The sequence below is a fragment of the Tupaia chinensis genome, unplaced genomic scaffold, assembly GCF_000334495.1.
Source record: "Tupaia chinensis unplaced genomic scaffold, TupChi_1.0 Scaffold142716_1, whole genome shotgun sequence".
NCBI classification, from domain to species: Eukaryota; Metazoa; Chordata; class Mammalia; order Scandentia; family Tupaiidae; genus Tupaia; species Tupaia belangeri.
The window spans coordinates 5,484,741-5,509,321 of record NW_006202562.1 but is presented as its reverse complement, the minus strand read 5'-3'; the positions used below and the strand labels follow the sequence as shown (position 1 = coordinate 5,509,321).

At 43.0% G+C, this 24,581-nt stretch overlaps 1 protein-coding gene across 1 annotated transcript in view; it reads right to left on the bottom strand.

The window, feature by feature from the left end:
- RALGAPA2 (Ral GTPase activating protein catalytic subunit alpha 2) overlaps positions 1-24,581 on the bottom strand; it is a gene marked incomplete at its 5' end in the record, with an annotated part of 330,762 nt that overhangs the window by 134,244 nt on the left and 171,937 nt on the right. Inside the window, 7 exon segments of the mRNA XM_027766356.1 lie at positions 3,221-3,404; positions 8,832-8,969; positions 9,197-9,265; positions 11,429-11,539; positions 15,971-16,079; positions 20,238-20,296; positions 21,093-21,221. Of these exon segments, the coding sequence (XP_027622157.1) occupies positions 3,221-3,404; positions 8,832-8,969; positions 9,197-9,265; positions 11,429-11,539; positions 15,971-16,079; positions 20,238-20,296; positions 21,093-21,221 (799 nt within the window).

The following is a 24,581-nucleotide window of genomic DNA, read 5'->3' as shown; positions in this document are numbered from 1 at the left end:
AGAAAGACAGAGAGAGACAGAGACAGAAAACAAGAAATCACGCCCAGCGCCCAGGAGGGGATGGCCATGCTGCACTCCTCCATTCTCATCTCAGGATCTTGGGCACGCACACACATGCGTCCAACATGAGTTTAAGCCACCGGGTCTGGGACTCAAACTCAATTACCTGAGAGTCCATCGACACAGCCATTATACCAACTGCTGGTGCCAATACATCTTGCATTTCAAAGCAGGATTTAAACAGGTTGCTAGAGGAACCTGATTACATGAAGATTTTATTCTGAGAGGGACATTTAAAAATCTGCAGATACAGTAATAAACAAGAGAAATGTCCCTGTCCTGAAGAGTATCCCATTCAGAGAGCTTGGCCAAGGATGAAATCCAGTCAGGGAGGGATGGTGGCTGAGGAGTGAACTGGGAGGTGACCTTGCTACCCTCCGTGGGGTAAAGGGAGCCCCGACAAGAAATGAACCGAGTTCGTGACTGCAGAAATAGCTTTGAAGCACTTGGCTTAATAATCTTTGTGACAATTTATCGTTGTTAGGCGTTTTAAATATTTAAGAGAATCTGACACATTAATAAATCATGAAAGTACTTAGAAGGCTTTAACTAAATTTGGAATTGATGATGAAACACCCAAGAGCAAGTGATTAACAACATTTGTAAGACGTAGAAAGTATGGTGAGCTACTGTCCACAGTATATGTAAGTGGGCCGACAAGAAACAGGAGAGGCCAGTAGGCTAAAGCCACTAGCACCTGGTTGAAATGACTAGGATGAGTAACCAGCAGTTAGCATAATGGCTATGTCACTGGACTCCCACGTAGTCGACCACGGTTCACATCCCGGACCGGGTGGCTTAAAACTCATGCCAGGTACGTGTGCGTGCGTGCCCAAGATCCCGAGAGGAGAATGGAGGAGAAGGGATTGCAGCGTGACCATCCCCCCTGGGGGGTGATTTCTCGCTTTCTGTCTCTATGTCTCTCTCTGTCTGTCTGGTGAGTGCATGCGCTCTATAGCGAAAAACCTCTCCAAAAAAAAAAAAGAAATGACTAGGCTTGAGAGCAGCTAGAAATTCTAACTGCCAAATTTACAAAAGCATTGTGCATTAATTTAAGATCAAGTAGAAATGAAACCTTTCAAATTTAACTAACAAAAAATATTTAAATCTACAATTTATAAGTTCAGTTTAATGCTTTATAAAATACTTGATTTCTTAATTCACAATATGAAAAAACAAGCATTAATTAAAACATAAATAACTATAAATATGCCTTTTTTCTTTTTTAACTTGCCAGAGGGCATGTGTGCTCACCAGAGAAAGACACTGAGTGTGTGTGTGGGGGAAGCAACCCCCATGGGGCGTGATCATGTCACAATTTCTTCTCCATCTCTCCCTTCCCTCAGGATTCTGGACACGCATTCACACACACCCGGTGTGTTTGCACCCAGTTATCTTGCTAGTGAATTTAAAAACTGCTTTGTTATAGAAATTAAAGCAGTTATTTTCAGTACTGTAGGACTATGTTGGGAAACTTTACATAAGGTCCTCAAGTTTTCTGGAGAATGAAAATTCAAGGCAAAGAATGTTCTACATTGAAAGAAAAAAGATGGTACAAAATTTAAATATGCATTTTTAGGTTTTTACGTTTCACTAACCTATTAACTTGTTACTTAAATGACAAGTCAGAGTCCATGGTGAACCTCCTTTAGGGATAGCAATGTGGGATGAGTATAAATTCATGACTTTAGAAAAAAAGGAAGTCAATTTCCTATACAACATGGTCTGCAAGATGGGAAACAACAAAATAAACAGATCAGGAGTTACTTCAATTACTTAATAAAAATATGGTTTGAATTTGTCATTGTGCAGGGAAAAGCCAAGAAGATAATGCAGCCAAGAGGGGAACTCCAGAAAAAGACAGTTAAATCATTAGTAAATGGACTACAATTTACTAATCTCCCATTCGACATCAAAACTAGAGGCTTTGTTCTACTCTACGGCAAAATCTCAGAGTAAATAATGTATTTGAGCAACTAGGCCATTAAATCTTAGTGGATAATACAGAAAGGTCTCACACTCTTCACCTCCGGGAAACATCCTGCTTACCTGTAACAGCATCACATCAGGGAACTGATGTTGACACACCCACCAATACCCTTCGCACACCCACCAATACCATTCGGCATCACAGATTTCAGGGAACTGATGTTGACACACCCACCAATACCATTTGGCATCACAGATTTCAGGGAACTGATGTTGACACACCCACCAATACCATTCGGCATCACAGATTTCAGGGAACTGATGTTGACACACCCACCAATACCATTCGGCATCACAGATTTCAGGGAACTGATGTTGACACACCCACCAATACCATTCGGCATCACAGATTTCAGGGAACTGATGTTGACACACCCACCAATACCATTTGGCATCACAGATTTCAGGGAACTGATGTTGACACACCCACCAATACCATTCGGCATCACAGATTTCAGGGAACTGATGTTGACACACCCACCAATACCATTCGGCATCATAGATGTGCATGTGCATATCTGTGGCTGTGTGGATCTATGCAGTTTTACCCCATGTCTAGATGACACATCCATATCCCGACTCACATTCCAAGGCCCAGAACTGGGGCGTCTCATTTTGAGGGGTGAGATGAGATCAAGGAGGAAATATGGCAGGCCCTGACTCCTGACACCCCCATGTATTCTAAGATGAGCTCTCTGCTAGGAGCAGAGCAACTGTCCGTCTGTCCCGGTAAATTCCCATCTCTGTGATGCCTTCCCAGCATCTGAGAGCTCCACTCAAAGCCTGCCCATCCCACTAGGTCCAGTGTAAGAACTTGTCCACGGGAAGCTGTCACGGTGCTCCTGGTCTACACATGAATCCTGGACTTGTTTCTCCCTTTACAAGGTAAGCTCTTTGGGAATAGAAAGGGAGCCTTTTCCTGAGTCCCACGGGCCTGAGACACATAGGTCCTTGATAATACAAAAACATTTTGAATAAGATGAAAAAAAGAGAGAAAAAGAAAGGAAAGAAAGAAGAAACATGGAAAGCAGAATGTGCTATCACAGAGAGCTCTAGGAACCAGGACCTCAAATTCAACAATTAGAATCTTAAAAAATACCACAGCAAGCATGGACAAGGCTATAGTCTTTCCTTTTCCTGCCCAAGATTTTATAACGGGAAGAATACTCACCCTCCTCCACAGTCAGCAGGTTACCCAACTCTGCTGACGAGTGGTACTGGACTGGCTCAGAACTCCTCACGTTTGCCAGTGGCAGGAAGGGGTCATAATCCGTGGATGACAAGTCAGCCAGGGTCAGCGTGTAGTGGCTCTGCTGTGTGTACGTGCTCGAGCCACAAACACAGCAGTGCAGCACCTGTGAACAACAGAAGGCAACGTGCACTTGGCCACCCCCACCACCTGCCCCCAACGACGTGTCATACCGTCCCACACTCAGAAGCATGGACTCCTGCTTGGTGACACTAGGGAAGCATCAAATCTTCCTGTCCTTAAACATCTTCTTTCTATTAGTGAGTTTATTCTGTATCTTTCCTATCAATGCCCGTAAATGTATCTCAAGGCAAAAGGAGAGCAAAAATGAAAAAATACTTATTGCACTACTTTGTAACTGCACACACCTACCTTGTCCTCCAGCCCAACGGAAGGAACCACATCAGGAGAGGAGTGGCTGTGCGGGAAGCTCCCCATGGAGGACGGGAGGATGCAGTGAGCAGAGACCATTCAAAACCGTGCACCAGTTTAAATGAGTATAACTCACAGCCCCATGAATTGTAAGGGTCCATTTAATACAAATTTGAAAGTACAACTTAACAAAAGTAAAATTAATGCAGAGCTTTAAATTGTTCTTCTTTTCACAAGATTAGCATCCTAAAAGTGCCAACTGTTTACAGATGATGTCAACTGAAACCCCGTTTACTCATTTACACATTTGTGCACATACGAGGGGGTCTTCAAAAAGTTCATGAAAAATGTGCATTATGCAAAAACTACGCACTGATTTCAAAATTATTTTGCGCCAAAATAAACTTGGACTGACTTGTAATAACATGTCTGAACAGGATCTGGTTTGTGGCAGTAAGAGAAATAAAACACTGGTTTGAAAAGAGCCCCTATCAGAGCAACATGAAGTCTGATAAAAGTGAAGTAAAAATAAACATCAATTATATGGTGAAGCCAGGGTGAGAGAACAGCTAAATCACTGTTACTTTATGAAAAGTCTATAGGGAAAAAAGCCCCAAACAACAGAGAGCTTGCAAATAGATGATGTGTTTTAAGAAGAGACAAGACAACATGGAAGGCGATGCCTGCACTGGCAACTCGTCTGCATCAATTTGCAAGGAAAAAAAATTCATCTTATCCGTGCCCTAACTGAAGAAGACCAACAATTAACAGCAGGAACACAGACATCTCCATTGTTTCAGCTTACACAATTCTTTATTTTTAAATTTTCTTCTTCTTTTTTTTAATACAGCTGATCACTATGCATCACTTGGCCAGCTTACACAACTCTGACTGAAAAATTAAAGTGAAGCAAACTCTCTCTCAATGGCAGCCCAAACTGTAATCCCAGATCAGCTGCAGACAGGAGAGGAGCCTCTAATGGAAACTGTAAACAGGTAGGATCAAGCTCCTGCAGCATTTCTTCACGGGAGACACCTGGCTTTACCAGTAGGTTCCTGAAGACAATGTCAGGGCAACAGCTCCCGGGGGAGACAGTGGTCCAGTCAGAGCAAAAGCAGACTGGGTAGGAGCAAAGGGCATGGCTTCATTTGGGGATGCTCAGGCATTTTGTGTGTTGACTTTCTAAGGGGCCAAAAGGCAATAACATCTGCTTAGTATGAGAGTCTTTTAAGAAAATTAGTGGAAGCTTTAGCAGAAAAATGTCCAGGAAGAGTCCTCTCCCACAACAATGCTCCTGCTCATCCTTCTTGCCAAACAAGGGCAGTTGGCAAGACTTTCAACAGGAAGCATTAGGCCTCCACCTGACAGTCCTAATTTGGCTCTTTTGACTTCTTCCTATTTTGTAATCTTAAAATCAAAAACAAACTTAAATGGGTACTCATTTCTCTTCAGTGAATGATGTAAAATGGTGCACTGACATATATTAAAAGTCTCAGCTTCCTTAGTCCTTTAGGGATGGACTGAATGGCTGCTATCATCACTTACCAAAGTGTCTTGAAGTTGATGGGAGTTACATTGAGAAATAAAATTTATATTTCTCATTTTTTTTGGAGAGGTTTTTGCTATAGGGCGTGTGCGCTCGCCAGAAAGACAGAGAGAGACAGAGACAGAAAGCGAGAAATCACTCCCCAGGTGGGGATAGCCATGCCGCAATCCCTTCTCCTCCATTCTCCTCTCGGGATCTTGGGCATGTACGCATACGTGCCCGGCATGAGTTTAAGCCACCAGGTCCGGAACTCGAATCGCGATTGACTACAGGGAGTTCAGCAACATAGCCATTACGCCAACTGCTGGTCCCTATATTTCTCGTTTTTAAAACTGTGGGGTTTTTCAGACACTAGGAATGATCTCTTTCCAGATCAGGACTCGTTTTACAGGTGTCAAATTTATCAAGCTCTTAGTTATGGTTGATGCAGGTTTTGAAAACATACTATTCTTCAATTACAAGCATACTTTAAAAATACAATAAAGAGTTTTTCAATACATTTAAACATCATGTTTATTATGAGGTGACTTTTATATTGGTCAAAATGATCTTTTAATTCCATTTTTTCCACTAAAGTTTTGAGGTCACCTCACACAAGCCATGCAAGCAAAAATCATCATCAATATACCAAAATATGTGAGTAATAATTGTAGTAAACTTAAAATAATTATTTATTTAATTTTACTGATTTGGGGGCCAACAGATAGAGTAGCAATTATGTCACTGGACTCCTGTATGACTGACCATGGTTCGAGTCCCAGACCTGGTGGCCTGAAAATCATGCTAGGCGCACGTGTGTGTGCATCCAAGATCCAGGAGGAGAATGCGAGAGAGGGGATTGTGGCATGGCCATTCTCCCTGGGGGGTGATTTCTCACTTTCCCTCTTACTATCTCTGTCTGTCTCTCCAGGTAGTACATGCACCTTAAGGCAAAAACCTCTTTTTTTTTTTAAAAAAAAAAAAAAAGAATTTTATTTATTATTATTTTTAAATTTACTATAAGACACGTATGCTCACCAGAGAAAGGGAAGTATGAACGCAAGCTGCTAGGTCCAGGACTTGAACTATGGTCAATCATGTGGGAGTCTAGCATCTTAATCACTATGCCACCTGCTGGCCCCAAGACCATGAATTAAAATAATAATAATAATACTAGAATAGAGGTAGTATTTTAGAAACTAAGGAAACATCTTTGGTTTAAATATATTCATATGGAGTATAAGACATTCACTTCAGGTGACCAGCTTTGGTTTGTGCACATGGCAAGAGGCTTTGTGGTCAGGTGCCCTTTGGACATGGTTAAAAGGTACCAAGGACTGTAGCCAACAGGAAGCAGCTGCCTGTTTATGTCCTCTCACTAGGAAAAAAATCAGTATAGGAAAATTCTTATGGGGGTTCCTTATTAATGTAGTAATTGAACTTCTGTAGTTTAATATACTTATGCATTATATTTTTTTAGAGACATTTTTGTTATAGAGTGTGTGTGTTTGCTGGAGAGACAGAGAGACAGAAAGTGAGAAATCTCCCGCCAGGGGGATGGTCATGCCACATGGTCTCCTCCGTTCTCCTCTTGGGATTTTGGGCATTCGTGCACATGTGGTTGGCATGAGTCTAAGCCACTGGGTCTGGGACTTGAACCATGGTTGGTTACGTGGAAGTTCAGTGATGTAACCATTATGACATCTGCTGAACACAAAACTTTAATATATTTAAAACAAGGCAAAAAAGTATGAGTTCATAACTTAGAGTCCTTACTACTATTAAAGACGTGTTTCGGGACCAGCAGTTAGTGTAATGGTTATGTCACTGGACTCCCACGTAGTCAACCACGGTTTGAGTCCTGGACCTGGTGACTTAAACTCATGCTGGGCGCGTGTGCGTGCATGCCCAAGATGCTGAGAGGAGAATGGAGGAGAAGGGATTGCGGTGTGGCCATCCCCCCTGGGGGCTGATTTCTTGCTTTCTATTTCTCTTTCTGGCAAGTGCACACGCCCTACAGCAAAAACCTCTCAAAAAAAAAAAGACATGTTTCAAAAAATTAAATAATAGAGCCAGCCAGGTGGCAGGCATGGTAGCAAAGGTGGCATGATCCCACAGGGTGGACTGCATGATTTTGAGTCCCAGACCCAGCAGCTTGAATAACATGCTGGGTCCTTGTGCGTACCTGCCCAAAATTCCAAAAGGAGAAAGAAGGAGAAAGGATTGCAGCATGCCCATTCCCCCTTGGAGAGTGATTTCTCACTTTCCCTCTCTTTCTCTGTCTGTCTCTCTCCGGTGAGTGCACGTGCCCTACAGCAAAAACTAAAACAAACAAAAACTAAACAACAGAATTTCTTCACATAGTAGTAATTATTCAATGGACATGCAAATGCCAAATGAACAAGGTTTTTTGAAAACAAGACTGTTGAGGCCAATCACAGAAGGGTATTACAAATGGTCCTGAGCAAATGCCACACCCAGTCACCGGGAGAGGGTGTCAGTACGCATACTATGAAAATGAGGGTCTCAATACTTTGATATGATATACATCCTTAATTTATTTCTTAAGATTTTTTTAAAGGCAAAGAGATTCTTGGGACCATTACGCATTTTTCTTTGATCAAGAGATTTTTTTTTCTGGTCAAGAAAATGCTGTGGATATTCCTACAATATAAATAATTCCTTCTTTTTATTAAAAAAAAAGGTACTGAGTTTTTTCATGACAGAGAGAGGAAAGCTAGTGGGAATATCCTAAATGGGGCCTTTGTGCCACGATTTACTCCCAATCTAGCCAGCCAGGATCACAGGTGTGCACACCCCAGGCATATAAGAAACCATCAGCACATGAGCCCGAGGCTTCCTGTGGGGCTTCCACATGGTAGAGTGTGGCACTACTGCTGCACCACCACAGCTGGCCTGAACAGTTCTTTCTTAAATTACAAACACACACATTATGGTCCCTGGAAATGGGCGAGTCTGACCAACCTACACTTGTTTAAAGACAGAAGCTGAGCATCATGTAAAAAGGCATGAGTCTATCACTGGGTCACCACTACTTCTGCATAATTAGGAGGCATATTTGAAAGTTCTTAGAAAATGCATTTTATGCATGGATTTGAAATTTTTTTTGCACCAAAATAAACTTGTACTTAAAACAATTTTTTTTTTGCCAGAGTCTGCATGCACTTGCTCAAGAAAGAGAGAGAGAGAGAGAGAGAGAGAGAGATAACTCCTCTGCCTCAATGGGGCATGGTCATACAACAATCCCCTTCTCCTCCATTTCTCCCTCTTTTGGAGATTTTGAGCGCCCGCACATGCACATGCACTGGTGTGCTTCTCAAACTACTGGGTTTGGCTCTTGAATCACAGCATTGGCCAAGTAGATCCAGCTGCATTAACTGGCAGGCCACAGGTTGACCCGATATTTGTACTTTATGTCCATTTTCCCATGATCTCCTTGAAGTACCTTCATGTGTCTGTTCTGCTTTTACTCCTGAAGTTATTCATTTATTTTTAACTATGGAACCCAGCATAAATCCTTTTCAAAAGGGCAGAAATAGATTAAATTAGCATTTTTCGGTAGTTCTCTGCCACAAAAGTGGCACCCTCCATGCTGAGGCCCAGGTGCAGACTCACCCTGTAGATGTGATCCAGCAAGGGGGCTCGGGACAAGGGCTGCTCCTCCAGGACCGCCGTGGAGACCGGGTGGAGAAGGGCGTTCACTGGCAGCGCCATGCACCAGTCCAAGAGGCAGAGGAGCAAGGACACGATAAACTGGAAGAGGAAACACGGCCAGGTCCTTAGACTGCAGTCTCTTAAACCTCACTGCACATAATAATCAGCCTCACCTATAGTAATTATTCAATGGAGACACGAAAGCCAGGTAGATAATACTGGAGGATATTATAAAATATATTATCACTACTTATAATATTATAGTATTTATAATTCTGTATAACATTAAAACAACCAGGGAAAACTCAGCTAACGTGCCAACCTACCTTCTTATCTGTCTCCACTGAGGAATATTCTGCACTTGGTAAAAGAAAAGCAATCGTGGCGACCAGGATCTACACAAAAGAGAAATCCCCAATCAAACAGATCACAGTAACAGTTTCAGAAGTCATGTGCAAACCGTCCCAAGCCAGCCTGGCAACTCGACCCAGCTTCGTGCCAACTCACAGAGGAAACAATGAAAATCTGAGAAGGGCTAGTTGTGTGTGTAATATAGAGGTCAGACGGCCCTGGGGCCATACCCTACTGGTAGGGAAATCAGGGGGCCCCAGGGAAAGGAGTATTTCTCTCTGTAGTCATGTAATTTCCACCATTGGTCCTACAACTTTTCACAGTGAAGTAAGAAAAATACTTTTTACAATGGTTATAAAAATGTAGGGACCAGCAGTTAGCGTAATGGCTATGTAGCTGGACTCCCATGTAGTCTACAGCAGTTCAAGTCCCGGAGCACAAAGCTTAAACTCACACCGGGCATGCGTGCATGCATGTCCAAGATCCCAAGAGGAGAATGGAGGAGAAGGGATTACAGTGTGGCCATCCCCTCTGGGGGCTGATTTCTCGCTTTCTGTCTCTCTGTCTCTCTCTGCCTTTCTGGAGAGCACACATACCCTATAGCAAAAACCTCTCAAAAAAAAAAAAGTAGTTACAAAAATGTGTCTGCTTAACTTTCTTATGAACCCCTCCACCTGCTATCGTGGTGTGACAGCACCCCTCTCATTCTCAATTAGGTGATGCATTTCATGATCGCCCTAAAACCTGGCTTTATATTTTACGGTGTCTATATTCCTACATCCAAAACTCTACTTCACTCTAGGCCACTTAAAGTCAAAAATCATTGTGACTTCTGATGTGTCTCTGAGAGAACAAAGCGATCTCACCAGTGAAATCTGTCTAAGGTTGAGAGAAAGTAAATCAATATCGTCTCTCTCTCTCCCTGTGATACCTCACAGGGACAAATCGAGTTTTCTCGAACAGTTACCAGTGGATGTGTAAAGAACAGGGCAGGTTTTTAAAAACGCAGTTATAGAAATGGGCAGGAGTGGATGTGCCCCACTGTCAAGACACCCAGTGGCATGAGGGAGCCTGCTCGTGTCTAAGCAAGGCACCCAGACATAACCGACTCCGGGTATTACTGCGATGATGCTTATCCCTCTGTCCCTCTCTGCCACAGGTCCGCCCACAGAAGTTATCGCAGTGGAAATCTCATCACAGCTGAGTAACCACGCTTTGGCAGAAAGTGTGGCCCAGGGCTCTGTTCTGGGAGAGACTCCTGTTTTACGCACAGCTGCCCCCTCCACCCCTGCACGGAAGGCATGATAACCAGCTGCCTACTCCTTGTTGGCACCATCCAAATTGCTCTCGATGAATGAAGCCCAGTCTACAAAAGGTCTCTTTGTTGTGGTCGTGTCTGCCTTTCAAACTGCCCCAGTAGAAGCCTCTGCCCTGGAACACTGCTGGCTGTAGGCAGAGCCCAAATCCCGGCTGAGAAGGACGAGTCCAATGTAACCTTAAGAAGAGTGACTCATGGCAATTTAATAGCTCTCTAACAATGACTAGAGTATTTACAATTAATTACATATCAAATATAATGAAAAAGAAATATTCATGTTTAGGCATTACACAAAAAAAGACTGAATGGGCAGCCAGTGAGTGGTAGTTACAGCAGCTGGATCCCACAGAGGCAACTGTGAGGTTTGAGTCCCTGGACCTGGCAGCTTGAAAAACACGCCAGGCATGTGTGTGCACATCCAAAATCCGGAAAGGAGAAATGGAGGAGAAGGGACTGTGGCATGGCCATTCCCTGAGGGATGATTTTTTTTCTCTCTCCATCTCCATCCTTCTTTGGCAAGCACAAGTGCCCTCTAGCAAATTAAAAAAATAAATTCAAATTAAAGTAACTTACTTTTGGACCCAGCAGGTGACATGGTGATTAAGGCCCTGGACTCTCACATGGTCAACCATGATACGAATCTGGGACCCAGTAGCTTGAAATTAACGTAGGGCACATGTGTGTGCATGCCAAAAACCCCAGGAGGAGAATGGAGAAGAGGCTGTGGTGTAGTCATCCCCCCAGGGGGTGATTTCTCACTCTCCCTCTCTGTCTCTCTCTGGCAAGTACACGCACCTTATGGCAAAAATCTAAAAATAAATAAATAAGCAAGCAAGCAAACAAGTAAGTAAATAAATAAACAGTAATAATAATAATAGAAAGGACTTACTTCTGCCATTTTCCGAGGCAGAGAGGTCTCAAATGACTGCAGCTTCTCCCAGTAGGAAACCAGCAACTGAAGAACATCACAAGCTACCTGGGCCACGACTTTGTTAGGAAACTAGAAAAGGAAACACAATTTCAAAGTGAACACACAACCTATTAAGTACATTATTCTTAAGGAAGAACAAAAAAGCTATTTCTTCCCAATTCCATAAGATTACATTTGTTTGTTTGGCATTAAATTGATAAAAATACATCCTACATCCAGAGGTGACACACAAATTCACAATTCTGAAAGTGCCTTGAGTGTAGCCTCCCAGTATTAATTTTAAAACATTCTATAGTCACTGTCCTTTAATCGCTGGGAAATTAAAGCCATAATTTCGAACTCCTCATTCGGTTCCCATAAATCATATTTTTCCTAAATGGAGGAAATTGAAATATAGGACATTATTGAGCATCCCCTGTGTGCTAAACCCTTCACAAGAATTTCACTTATTCTCTCATCACTCAGTCTCCACTGGCAGCTCTGTGAGGTAGATGCTACCTTCATCTTACACATGGAGAAACAGGGACTGATTCAATGCCTTTCTATCCTCTGAAATGAAACTTCACTCATACATGTAACAAACCAAGAAGTATGTAAAGTCAGAGGCTGTGAAAGCATAACTCTCACACGGTCTGTTCAATTACTGTATGTTTTCTGAGGCTGGAGCCTCTCAGATCACTGCTTCTGGATGCTTCCATTTCTTGTGAGATGGGGTGCCAAAGGGGCAGCACCTGCAAGCTCTTACTTTTTTATGCAGCAGGTGGTTGAGAGGGATGAGGACACTGTGTGCTTCTCTGCTGGCTAGAACCTGGGCCTACACCACTAGCCATACTCATCTAGAGCAGAAGGGTTGGTTGCTGATCCTGTGTCCCTGGGGCCAGACTGGGGCTGCAATCCCACGCAGGGGGCTCAAGTGAGCTGGGAGTGAGCAGTGAGGGATGGGCTTACAGGCAGCAGGAGGAGGGGGGCACAGGTGATCAGGAGGCACACCCAGTAGAACTAGGGAAGTGGAGATGGTGGGGCTAGGAAGAGTCAACAATGCCTTGAAAGACGGTGGGAGGGGGAGCAGCAGGTGGGGCTGGAGGACCACTGGCTCTGGGAGGGGGCGGGGGCATGGCCAGGTAGAGGCACTCCCGAGCCGTGGCCTGCCTCCTCCATACAGGATGCCAAGAGTTTGTGAGTATGGTGATGGCTTAGAGATGGTCCTTCCACACATACCTGCCCTCCATCCTCTATCCTCCCAAGAAACAACCAACTGCAGAGTGGCATTCCCTTGGCATTCCCTGGGGCAGTCTGGCTCCTTGCTTCCATCCACTGTTTGGGACCACAGGCAAGTTGTCCTCAATACCCTTGGGAAACCTCTCCAGCCCAGGCTGGCAGTGCTCCTCCCACATCTACCAGGGCACCAGGGTCACCCCTGCAGGGTGTTTCAGAAGGGCTGAGGGACAAACAAGATGGTGTCTGGAGCTGTGTGGGGCCTGATGGGCAGGAAGCCCTCAAATACTCAGCTCTTGGCTGCTAGAGTGGGTCCTTTGGCCACGCTGCTGCTGCCTCCTCCATTCCTCTCCCTCCTGGCAGAGCTCAGAGCCTTCCCGAGGCCCTGCTTCTCAAAGTGGTTGCTGTTGTCTTTACTCCTGTGGCAACTCCTCCCCTTCTAGTTCTCAGTTCTTCTTAGGGTCCTGCCCGTGACACTGCATCACAGAGAGGCAGAGGACGAGGGACGAAGGAAGGAGGTGTGTCAGGCTCAGGACTCAGGTCAGTGAGTTTCCACTGTTCCTGACAGTGGTGAACAGGAGACCAACCCGGCTGCATCCTGGCCTCGGGTTTCTTGGCATTCAAGCTGGAGCCAGTCCCCTGACCTGCCTTGCACACCTTCTCTGTTTCTAGGATGGGACAGCAGTGTCTGTGTAGTCGGGGAGGGCTGAGTGGGACAGGCCACGTAGTGTGCTGGACAGGACCTGACAAACAGCAAGGCTCACACCTGGTAATTATGTACATTTTCCCTGGCACCTTATGCTTTTCCTCATAATTATTAAAAACAATGTGGAAATTTTTGAAAATTTGTAGAAATATGAAGACTCTATCTTTCCCTCTACTCTGCTACACATTTTCTATCTATCTTCTGTACTATGTAGAAAGGTGAGGGGTCTTCATATTTGTGGAAAATGCATACTATGAAAAAATTCTGCACAGATTGTAAGTTTCCTGCACCAAAACAAGCTTATACTTTAATTACGTTTTCTCATAAACAGTTTGAGGTCTCCTTGTCTTACATATGGTCTTCAATCTAAGACACCATCAACTTATTAACACTTTTCCAGATAAGGAATAGAGGTGGGGGAACCCCCTGACATAAATATACACATGTAGATTTAATACAAACTAGAATTTCAGAAACAGATCTTAGAATTGAGAAAAGGTGCCTAAGGACTCCCACATGGCCAACTCCGTGGTTCAAGTCCCAGACCCAGTGGTTTGAAAGACACGCTGGGTGTGAGTGCATGCATGCTCAAAATCCCTAGAGGAGAATGGAGGAGAAGGGAATGCAGTGTGGCCATTCCCCTCAGGGAGTGATTTCTCACTTTCCCTCTCTGTCTCTCTCCAGTGAGTGCACACACCCTATGGCAAAACTGAGAAAATAGGGTCTTTAAAAAATTAATGGGGATCCACACAGATTCCTGAGTTGTATAACAGAGGTGGCAGTGATGCTCCAGCCCAGAGGGTGCTTCTAAGGGTTAAACGTGATGATGGAGGTTGGGCGTCAGCACCCTGCTCAGGCAGAGAGAACATTCTTTAGGGAAATCTTGGTTCAAATGTCGTCCCGGTCTTCATCACAGGGATCAGCTGCAAGTGCCCTCCCAGTTCCCGGTGTGTAACTGGCATCCCTACCCCCAGGTGCTGTGGAGGAGGGGCGGGGAGGATGAGAGTCGGGCAGGCGGGGCCAGGTCGCAGAGCTGGGCTCAGGCAGAAGTGCACAGGGTGGTCAGGGCTGCCACGGGCCTAATAATGACCTCTGCAGGCCTTGGCTGTAACTGCTGTGGCTGAAGCAGGCGGCAGAGAAGGGCGGGCAAGGGGAGCCTATAGCTGGTATCTGATTCGTGGCCCAGGGCTGGAACTTGCACTCAGCCAGATGGTGGAGAGCCCTGGATGAGTTCCCTCACTATCCTGCATCTCAGATCCTCTACTGTTAACACGGGGACCCTTCACAGTGAGAACTTCCACAAGAACCTCGGCGCGCTGCCTGGCAGACCCCAGGCCTTTGCTGCCTCTGGACACGTGATAATGTCAATGCTAGCTACTACTGCCATTTCTTTCTTTTTCTTTTTTTTTTAAAGCATTTTTATTTTATTTGTGGGAGAGAGAGAAACAGAGATAGAGAGACAGATAAACCAACAAGGTTTTTGTTGTTGTTGTCATCGTTGTTGTTTAGGTTTTTGCCATAGGACACGTGTGCTCACTGGAGAGGAAAGAGACAGTGAGAGGGAAAGTGAGAAATCACCCTCAAGGGGGAATGGTCATGTCACAATCCCTTCTCCTCCATTCTCCTCTTGAGATTTTGGGCACGCACACATATGTGCCTGGAGTGAGTTTGAACCAGGTCCAGGACTCAAACCACGGTCATATATGTGGGAGTCCACTATGCCACCTGTTGTCCCCCCACAAGGTTTCTATGCTCCACCCCCAACCTCAGCCAGCCAGTCAGAGGCACACAGGTGTGAACAGGTGCACTGAGATGTGAAACCAAGACCTTCCCATGTAGGTTCGGCCTGAAGCTGGACTGACCGCTGCTATCTCTAAGCAGCAGCCATAGAAGGGCCTGGCAGGATCTGAGCTCTGGTCTGGGAAGCAGCCTCACAGCACATGTGAAAGGCTGTTATGTCTTTCGTGCCACACAGATCTACTTGTGCCATCACCCATGCCTGTGTGGCCTCGGCTTGTGGCCTAATTCTCTGGAGCTTGACTTCCTCTGCTATAAAGCAGGGATCAGAACGCCTGTCTTGCAGAGCTGTCGTGAAGTTGAACCAAAGTCCTGAGAGAATTTACCATTAACCTGGCCCAATGTGAGTGCCCAGTAAATGGCAGATCTTCTCACTAACAAAGCAAAGAATGGAAGACGCCCTGTATGTGTCCAAGGATCTGCTGGTGAGGGAACACTCAGGGCCCCTAACTGGGAACTGTGGAAGTCTGCTGAAGAAGCCAGGGCATGAAATCCCACTTTCTTGTCACCCCTACTGACAGATGACAGGTGTGTTCTTTGCCACAGGGGCTGCCCAGACACCACAGGAACTTTATTTGGCCACTGGGCTTGGTCAGGCTCTCAATGGCGCTTGCAGCTGCCCATGGGTAAGTAGTCACTGGGGGCCTCGCCTGAGAACCATGTCGCGCACTCATGGCTCTCGAAGAGCTGCTTTGAATCACAGCTCTCTAACGTGGAGGGAAATGCGAGCAGGGCTAAATCACGGTGACGGGGTAAATGCCTGAGCTGGGGCTTACATATACCTTCAGAGTCGCACCTATCACATTGACGGCCTCTTTCACCTGAGGGTGGCTCGTACACTGCGCAAGCTCTTCACATATCCAGACGCCCAGGGAGCAAATGGCAATGCATCTTTTCAAACAGAAGGAAACAGAGGAGAACGTCCATGAACCTGAGTATATTTTCTTGGCATTTTCAAATGACAAGGTGTTTTAAATCGGTTTCTACAATATAGTCAAAAATATAGCTACATTAACAAAATATCTTCTCGAGAGAAAGATAAGGACGAGTTTTCAGGACAAAGAGAAACGCTGACAATATTCAACACTTAAATATTGAATGAGATGAACAGCGGTATTTTCTGTTCATTGTCCCAGCCCATGTATTATTCTTTCTTTCCTTTTTTTAGACAGGGTCTCACCACGTTGAGCTTCTCCTGCCTCAGCATGCCAGCTCGGAATACAGGCACATACTGCCACATTTGACTTTTTTTTTTTTTAAAGGCAGGGTTTTGGCGGCTGGCAGGGGGTGTGGTGGTTAAGATGTTGGACTCCCACATGGTTGACTGTGGTTTGAGTCCTAGATCTGGCAGCTTGCTTTCTCACTTTCCCTCTCTCTTTTTGTCTCTCTCTGGTTAGCACATGTGCCTTATTTAAAAAAATAATAAATTAAATTAAATAATTCTTCAAAGACTGGGTCTTGATATGTTGCCCAGGCCAACTTCAAGCTCATACTTCTCCTGCCCTGGCCTCTGAGTTCTGAGACTACAGGTGTGTACCATTGCCCCTCACCTTCAGGTGGTACCAGGAATTGAACCTGGGGCCATCTGAGTGGTCCCAGCCTGTGGAGCAAACATCTTAGCAGCACTGAGGCTGGGTCTCAACACATACTTTTTTGGAACTAATTTATTACACTTTATTTAGTTTCAAGATTTTTTTTTTTTTTTGAGAGGTTTTTCACTATAGGGCGCGTGCGCTCACCAGACAGACAGAGAGAAACAGAGAGACAGAAAGCGAGAAATCACCCCCCAGGGGGAATGGCCACGCCGCAATCCCTTCTCCTCCATTCTCCTCTCGGGATCTTGGGCACGCACGCACACATGCCCGGCGTGAGTTTTAAGCCACCAGGTCCGGGACGCGAACCGTGGTCGACTACGTGGGAGTCCAGCGACATAGCCATTACACTAACTGCGGTTCCCAGTTTCAAGATATTTTTAAGGAAGAACAAAAATCATGAATCTTGGAAAACTGCTGAAAATTGAGCTTGTACTTTTTTTAATAATATGCACAAATGTAAGAAAAATATTATATTTTAATTTACAGTATATTTGAATATAACTTTCAAAATAAATTTTACTGTTACTCCTTTAAACAATGTCCTGGGACAAGACCTTCTTTAAAGAAAACTGACCATACCATAAACATTTCTGTTCTATTTTTATCTCTTCAGAAATTTGGTTTCCTAACACGGGAGCGGGTGTGGGGAGCGACTGCCAAGCCTTGATTGCTTGTATGTGGTGGGTGTGGGAAGAGAAGAAATCAAAGATCTGCCCCAAGTTTCAGAATTGGAAGCCTGGGTAGATAGCAGTGCCATTTTCTGAGGGACAGTCAAGCTCTGGGGGTGTCAGAGGACAGACTCGAAGATTTAGAATTGGGTAAAGTCTGGGTGTGTTAAGACATCTAAGCTGAGGTGTCAAGTAGGCAGTTTAACATACAATCCTGGATATAGAAGGGTGCACTGGAGTGGCCAAGTAGATAAGCAGCAAGTAGAGGGTATTTAAAGGCTAGTGGGAACGGGTGAGAGCACCCAGGAAGTCATGGAGAGACAGTGAGACCAGCCCTACACCCTGAGCCACTTTAATACTCAGAAGTTAGGTAGAGAAAGAGAGGTCAGCAAGGAGCATGAGGAAAAAACAGCTGAGTTGAGGCACGAGCAAAAATCGAGTCTCGGGTCTAAGGTACACAGATTGTTCAGGAAAGGGACTAACTCTAGAGCTGGTGAGTTAAGTGTCAATGTAAAAATTTCTAGGGTAATCTCTAAAAGAACTGAAAGAGAATCTAAAAAAATAAGATAATAAATATAAAACCTACCCCTCCATCAATTAAAAAGAAAAAAAGAAAAAGGGAGGAGGAAAGGAAGGCAAAAAAAAAAAAGGAAGAAAATTAAATAGATATTGGGGTCTAATTAAGCAAAGCATAAAATAAAAAAAGTGTGTCCAAATAAACCAGTAATTATAACAAATGTAAATAAACTAAAGTTTCAGTTAAAGATAAAGATAAAACAAGATTAAAGATAAATTTATAAAATCCAGTTATATACAGCTTTTACAAAAGCATCTAAAAGAGGATATCATAAAAAGATTAATTTTAAAAGATAGAAAGTATTATTTAAAACTATTTAAATCACTGTCAATCAAAGGAACTTTTAAGATTAAAAAAAAAAATCCTCCTTAAAGACCTGCAGGTGGCATGGTGGTTAAGACGCTGGACTCCCACATGGTCAACCATGGCTCGAGTCCTGGACCGGGAGGCTTGCATTATCACCTGCCTTCTCTCTCTGATCACTCTCTGGTCAAATTAAAAATAAAAATAAAAAAAAAGAAATTAAGCAAAATAATTGTAAAAAAAAAATCACCATTAGAAATTAAGAGAGTCAAAACATACACATAAACCTAATGGACCTAATGGACAAATCTAGAATGCTAACAACCACAGATCAATATATAAGTTCTTTTCAAGCATATACAGGACATTTGCAAACAATGACTACAAATTGGGCCATAAAACAAATCTCAACCATTTCAAATACTGTTATCAGACAGATAACGTTTTGGTCCATGTGCAGTTAACCAAGTCATGAATAGGAAAAAACAAAACAAAACAAAACAGAAATATGTTTGGAAATTAAGAAACAAACTTCTAAATAACTCATGAAAGAATCATAATAGAAATTAGGAAAAAAAAATTGAAATAAAAAATATTATATATAGAAAATTGCCGAATTCAGATAAAGTAGCACCTAGAAATAAGTGTATAATTGTTTACATTTCAGGACAAATAGGAACACTGATAATGATCAATACTCCAATATTTAACGAGAGGAATAATATATAATGGAGAAAAACTGAGAACTAATATACTAAGTACACAACCTAAAAAGTAAGAAAGGGAATAACAAAATATAAAGAAAGAAGAAAGTAAAAGAACAGAAAATTAAAAAATAAAAATAGAGACAAGTATAACAAAGACAAGAAGCTACTCCTTGAAAAGACTAAAAAAGCTGACAAATCTGTGAGAAAATTAATTTTAAAAATTAGAGAATATGCAAAAAATATCAGAGATTATAAAGTGGATACAGCTATAGAAGTGAAAGAAATTAAAGAGAGAGTACTAGAGACAACTCATATACCAATGTATTTTTTAAAAAATGAAATGGAGGGACCAGCAGTTAGCGTAATGGCTATGTCGCTGGACTCCCATGTAGTCGACCGCGGTTTGAGTCCCAGACCCGGTGGCTTAAACTCACACCGGGCACGTGTGCGTGCGTGCCCAAGATCCCAAGAGGAGAATGGAGGAGAAGGGATTGTGGCGTGGCCATCCCCCCTGGGGTTGATTTCTCGCTTTCTGTCTCTCTGTCTCTGTCTGTCTGGCGAGCACACATGCCCTATAGCAAAAACCTCTCAAAAAAAAAAAAATGGATAAATTTCCTAGAAGATTTTAGTTTATCAAAACTGTCTAAAACAGAGAGAGATAAAGAGAAAAAGAAGAAAACCTTAGTATCCCTAAAATAATTGAAGAAAATGAGTCAGTAGTTCACTTCACACAGAAAATACCAAACCCAGATAATTTTACCATTAAGATTGACTAAATAGATGAGAATGGATATTAACTCTAATTTTACAAAAACCCTTCCTGATGAAACAGAACGAAATAGTACTTAACTTATTATGTGGGATTAAATAATCTTATAGCTACACGTGATAAGGTCAGGATGAGAAAGGAAAATGAAAGGCCATAATATAATGCAACTTCCCTAAACAAAATACTAGCCAAACCAAATCCAGCAGTATATAAACCAAGTTGGGTTTATCCCAGAATGCAAGGTTAATTTTCACTTAGTAATGACATTTAAAAAAAAAATCAAGCCAAAGATCTTCCCAATATAATTCTTACTGCACTTTTAGTGTGTATGAAAGTAATGTGGGAGAATAATTTTTTTTAAACATTCATTGTTCACACATAATGTGCATCTTAAAGTTCTAAAACAGTTTACCTCTTATTTAACATTTACCTTGCACATTCATTTGGTTCTTCTGTGGCATTCTTCAGTAAAATATTTATGAGGTAATGCTAAAAACACAAAATTAAGTCAAATATAAACTTGGTCTCTCAGATGGTTTCCCACATGACCTGACCATGTCCCAGGCAGCCAGGAGCTGCTGAAGGACTGGGCGCTTTGGAGAAGCTCCCCAGGGACAGGGGAACACTGGGCTCGGGGCAGCACGCAGAGGTCTCCCTGGGCCATTAAGCAAGGCTAGCGTGGGGTGCCTCTGGGTGCACAACAGGAATCTCCCAGAGCATGCGAGACTTCCAGAGAGGAGAGTCTCTGTTTCCTTGCACTGAGTTATATATTATGATCAGGCACCATAGCTAGAGAGATTGATTCTGAGATTTTAAAAGCATTTTTTGCTTGCCCCAAAGTCAGCTAGGAGAGAACAAATGCATAGTCTCCAAGGAATCATTTAGAATTTCAAATTATTAGTGGTATTTAATCAGGCTGACAATGGGATTGAATATATAGCTTACTTCCATTATTTCTTATAAATTCATTTGATGCACCAATGCAACATAATTACACTAATGAAATTATTACAAAGGCTGATTCATTACATAATTATGATCCCTAGCCATGATAAACAGACCTAATAAAAACCACCCGAGGGATATAGCTATCGGGTCTAACTGCAAAATGCTCTGAACTTAACATAGTTACCGTCCCTAAAACCGCATTCTAAAAACAACTGTTAAGACATTTAAGATACAGCAAAATGTCAGGGATGAGTAGATGAATGTATGAAAATGGAAGAGATGATCACAGAGCTAGAATTATACGCTAACCCTGGACTCAGTCAAATGCATGACATACCTTGACATCTTCGGTTCCCGTGATGACCTCATTCACTTCCGGTACTGACTGCAGTAAGGGGATCTCCTGGTAGGTATTTGGAAAGCAGACGAGGGAACCGAGAATGGTGAGAGCTTCTGAACGAGGCGCCTGCAACGCAAGAAAGTGTAACACACACACACACACACGTTACTTCTGTAAATTACAAACCTTCCACAAGTAACAAGTTTTACTTCTTCATAGTCTTGAGAAGGAGTCTTCATAATTATTTTATCCTAGAGAAGAAATATCAAACTAGGCCCAGTTATTTTTCCCCAACTGAATATTTAAGAAAATGAGGTTTACCTAATGAAAATGCAAATTTCCAAGGAATGGTAAATATTACTATACTTAGATATAAACAGGTGTTAAGAAAACTGGTGTGCAGATTTATTCAGAATTAAAACTGCAAATGATTCAGTCATGACTATTTTACATTGTTTTAGTGTTAATGTTCTTGCTATGAAGAAAGCAAGGAAAATTCACGAGGAAGTGGGACTGGCAGTAACTATCGTAAAGTAGAAAGAGACCACGTACCAAATTTCCTGAATTCTGGAATGCTAAGTGTGGTTCTCTTACCAAGACCTACTTTGCAAAATAACATGTAGTAAGATACTACATCACTATATCCAGTGCGGTATTTAGCACTTATTTGTCTATTATTGGAATTAGGCGTGCAAAGGGACTTCGAAAAGTTCATAGAACAATAGAATTAAAACATTGGGTTGGCAGAAAAGTTATGACATTATTTTTTCTATATTTTTCTATGCAAAGATGTGTCATGACTTTCCCAACAACCCAAAACTAGTTCACTTTTAAATTTTTTTTGTAATCCAACCATTGTTTTCTCATAGTACACGTTTTCCAATAATTTTTTGAAGAATCCTCATATATTAAAGGAGACATTTAACTAGATTTCAATTGAATCCACACTTAATAACAGCTGTAATTAGCCAAGAATGGGGGCAGGCACCAGGATTACAAAGGTCTGCCATCTATCCACTCACCCATCTGTCTAACTACTAATACCTGATAACCACAACAATGGTAGCTTCTGCTCAAGGGGTGCTGGAGTGGACAGGATGAGGGAGAGAATAGTATTGGCAGTCTAGCAAGTGTGACGACAGCTTTAAAGGAGCAATGACACCAGGGATGAAGCTGTTACATCTGCAGTGTTTCATTTTTTAAATGCACAGATTTGAAATTATTACAGCCAAATGTTCCTATCTGCCAAAGTCGGGCAAGGAGACTTTCCTTTCTCTCTCTTTCTCTTTCTTTCTTTCCTTTTCTTTTCTTTTCTTTATTTTTTTTTGAAAGGTTTTTGCTATAAGGTACGTGTGCTTGCCAGAAAGAGAGAGACAGAGAGACAGAAAGCGAGAAATCACTCCCCAGGGGGGATGGCCATGCCACAATCCCTTCTCCATTCTCCTCTCAGGATCCTGGGCATGCATGCACATGCCCCTGGCTTGAATTTAAGCCACCGGGTCTGGGGCTCAAACCGCGGAAGACTATGTGAGAGTCCAGCAACATAGCCATTATGCCAACTGTTGGTCCCATATTTATTCATTTTTAAAATTAGATAATCCTGCCTCAGACCGCTGAAATTGATACTTTTCCCTGAGCAGCACTGAACTTACATAGAATGTTAAGCCTGGCATGCACTATGGAATCCGACTGAATGCTAGACTTTCTATCATCTGGATGCAAAACACTAGAGCATAAAGAGTGGCTATAAGGCTGCCCCATGGCCTGGTAATTAAGGGAGCCAGATCCCACATGGCCAAACACATGATTCTAACACTGGTGTGCCCCGAATCCCAGCAGGATAGAGAAACCGAGAAGGAACAGCAGTGAGACCATGCTCTACTGGGAGGTGCTTTCTCCCTCTTCCTCTCACCCTTTCTGTCTCTTTTGGTGAGCACACGTACCCTCTGGCAATGGAAAAAAAAAAAGAAGAGAGAGAGAGAGAAAGAGTTTTTATAGCTTTATTCAAAGAATATAGTCAATCTAGTTCATTTATTCCATAAACACTGAGTTTACAGCAAGCTCCAATTTACAGACAAGGAAACTGAGGCCCAAGTACTCATGTGCACTGCCCAAAGACAGAAAACCAATATGGCAACCGAATCCAGGACTGAAGCTACCACACTGCAATGTCAGGAACAGGAAGGGAATTCCAGGCAAAGGAACTGGTTGAGCGAAGGTGGAACGTGCAACAGTAACTTACTGCGGCTGGCAACTCATGCAGGAAAGAGCAGGTGGAAATGAGAGGCTGCAAAGACAGGGGAGGGGCTCCACTCATGGTGTTCCCACATGCCCTGAATGTCACTAAAGTAGACAGAGCAATGACACCCGGTTAGAACAGGTGGGGTTAACATACTCTCCAAGCTCAGTCTGGGGAAGGGTGCTAATGAGGACTTGTGGAGAGAGGGCGAGGCTTAGATCAGAGCTTGGTGAAAAACGTTAACAAATGCCTACAGAGAAGTAGCAGCACTGTAGAGAGAAGCAGGGTGGGGGTGGGGGATGGAGAGAAAGGTGAAGACTGTGGTTCTTAGGGCTTCATGTCGGATTAGGTGTGGGGGCTGGGGGAGGCATGCTGCCACCTCTGTGCTCAGGGCTAAGGTAACTGGGCAATGCGGTGACTCAGAGAGCAGGAGGGAGAAAGCTGGGCTAAGACAAGCTGTGCTCTGCTGGAGCTTGGACTCAGCATGTCTCTGTGGCAGCTCGAGGCAGGCGTCCATGAAACAGGTCCATGAAACAGGTCCATGAGGGTCAGAGGGTGCATCCACCAAGGCCCCAGGGAATATCACAGGGGAGGAAAAAAAAGAAAAAGAGAAAGAAAAAAAACAAAGACTCCAGGGAAAAGGAGGTTGCAGAAATATTTGGTTAAGTACAGTTAAACAGAAGTCTTTAACATGTGAATGTACACTATGAATTTCCAAGTGAAGAATAATAATCATAAATGGTAGGATTTCCTTCTTTTTGAAGGCTAAATAACATTCCATGATATAGATGGACCACATTTTTCCTTGTCCATTATTCTAAGTGAGATAAAAGCCATTATAAACTTTCCCAGAGGAGCACAAGCAGCAGCACCCAGATGCTTATCCATTCATCTACGTATAGACACTTAGGCTGTTTCCACAGTTCGGCTATTGGGAATAATGCTACAATACTCAAAGGTCACAGAAATCCCTTCAAGATAGAGATTTCACTGCCCTTGAGTGTCTGCCCAGAAGTGCGACTGCTGGATCATATAGCAGGTCTACTTTGAACTCACTGAGAAACCTCCTTATGTTTTCCATGTTCTCTTTTACTGAAGCTTCCCCAACTTTCGTTATATTTTATTTTTTTGATGATAGCCATTCTAACAGTTTAGGTGATGATCTCATTGTAATTTTTTTCATAGTTTATTTATTTTATACAATCACTGTATATCATTACACCTTAAAAAATAACTTACCCCAGCAG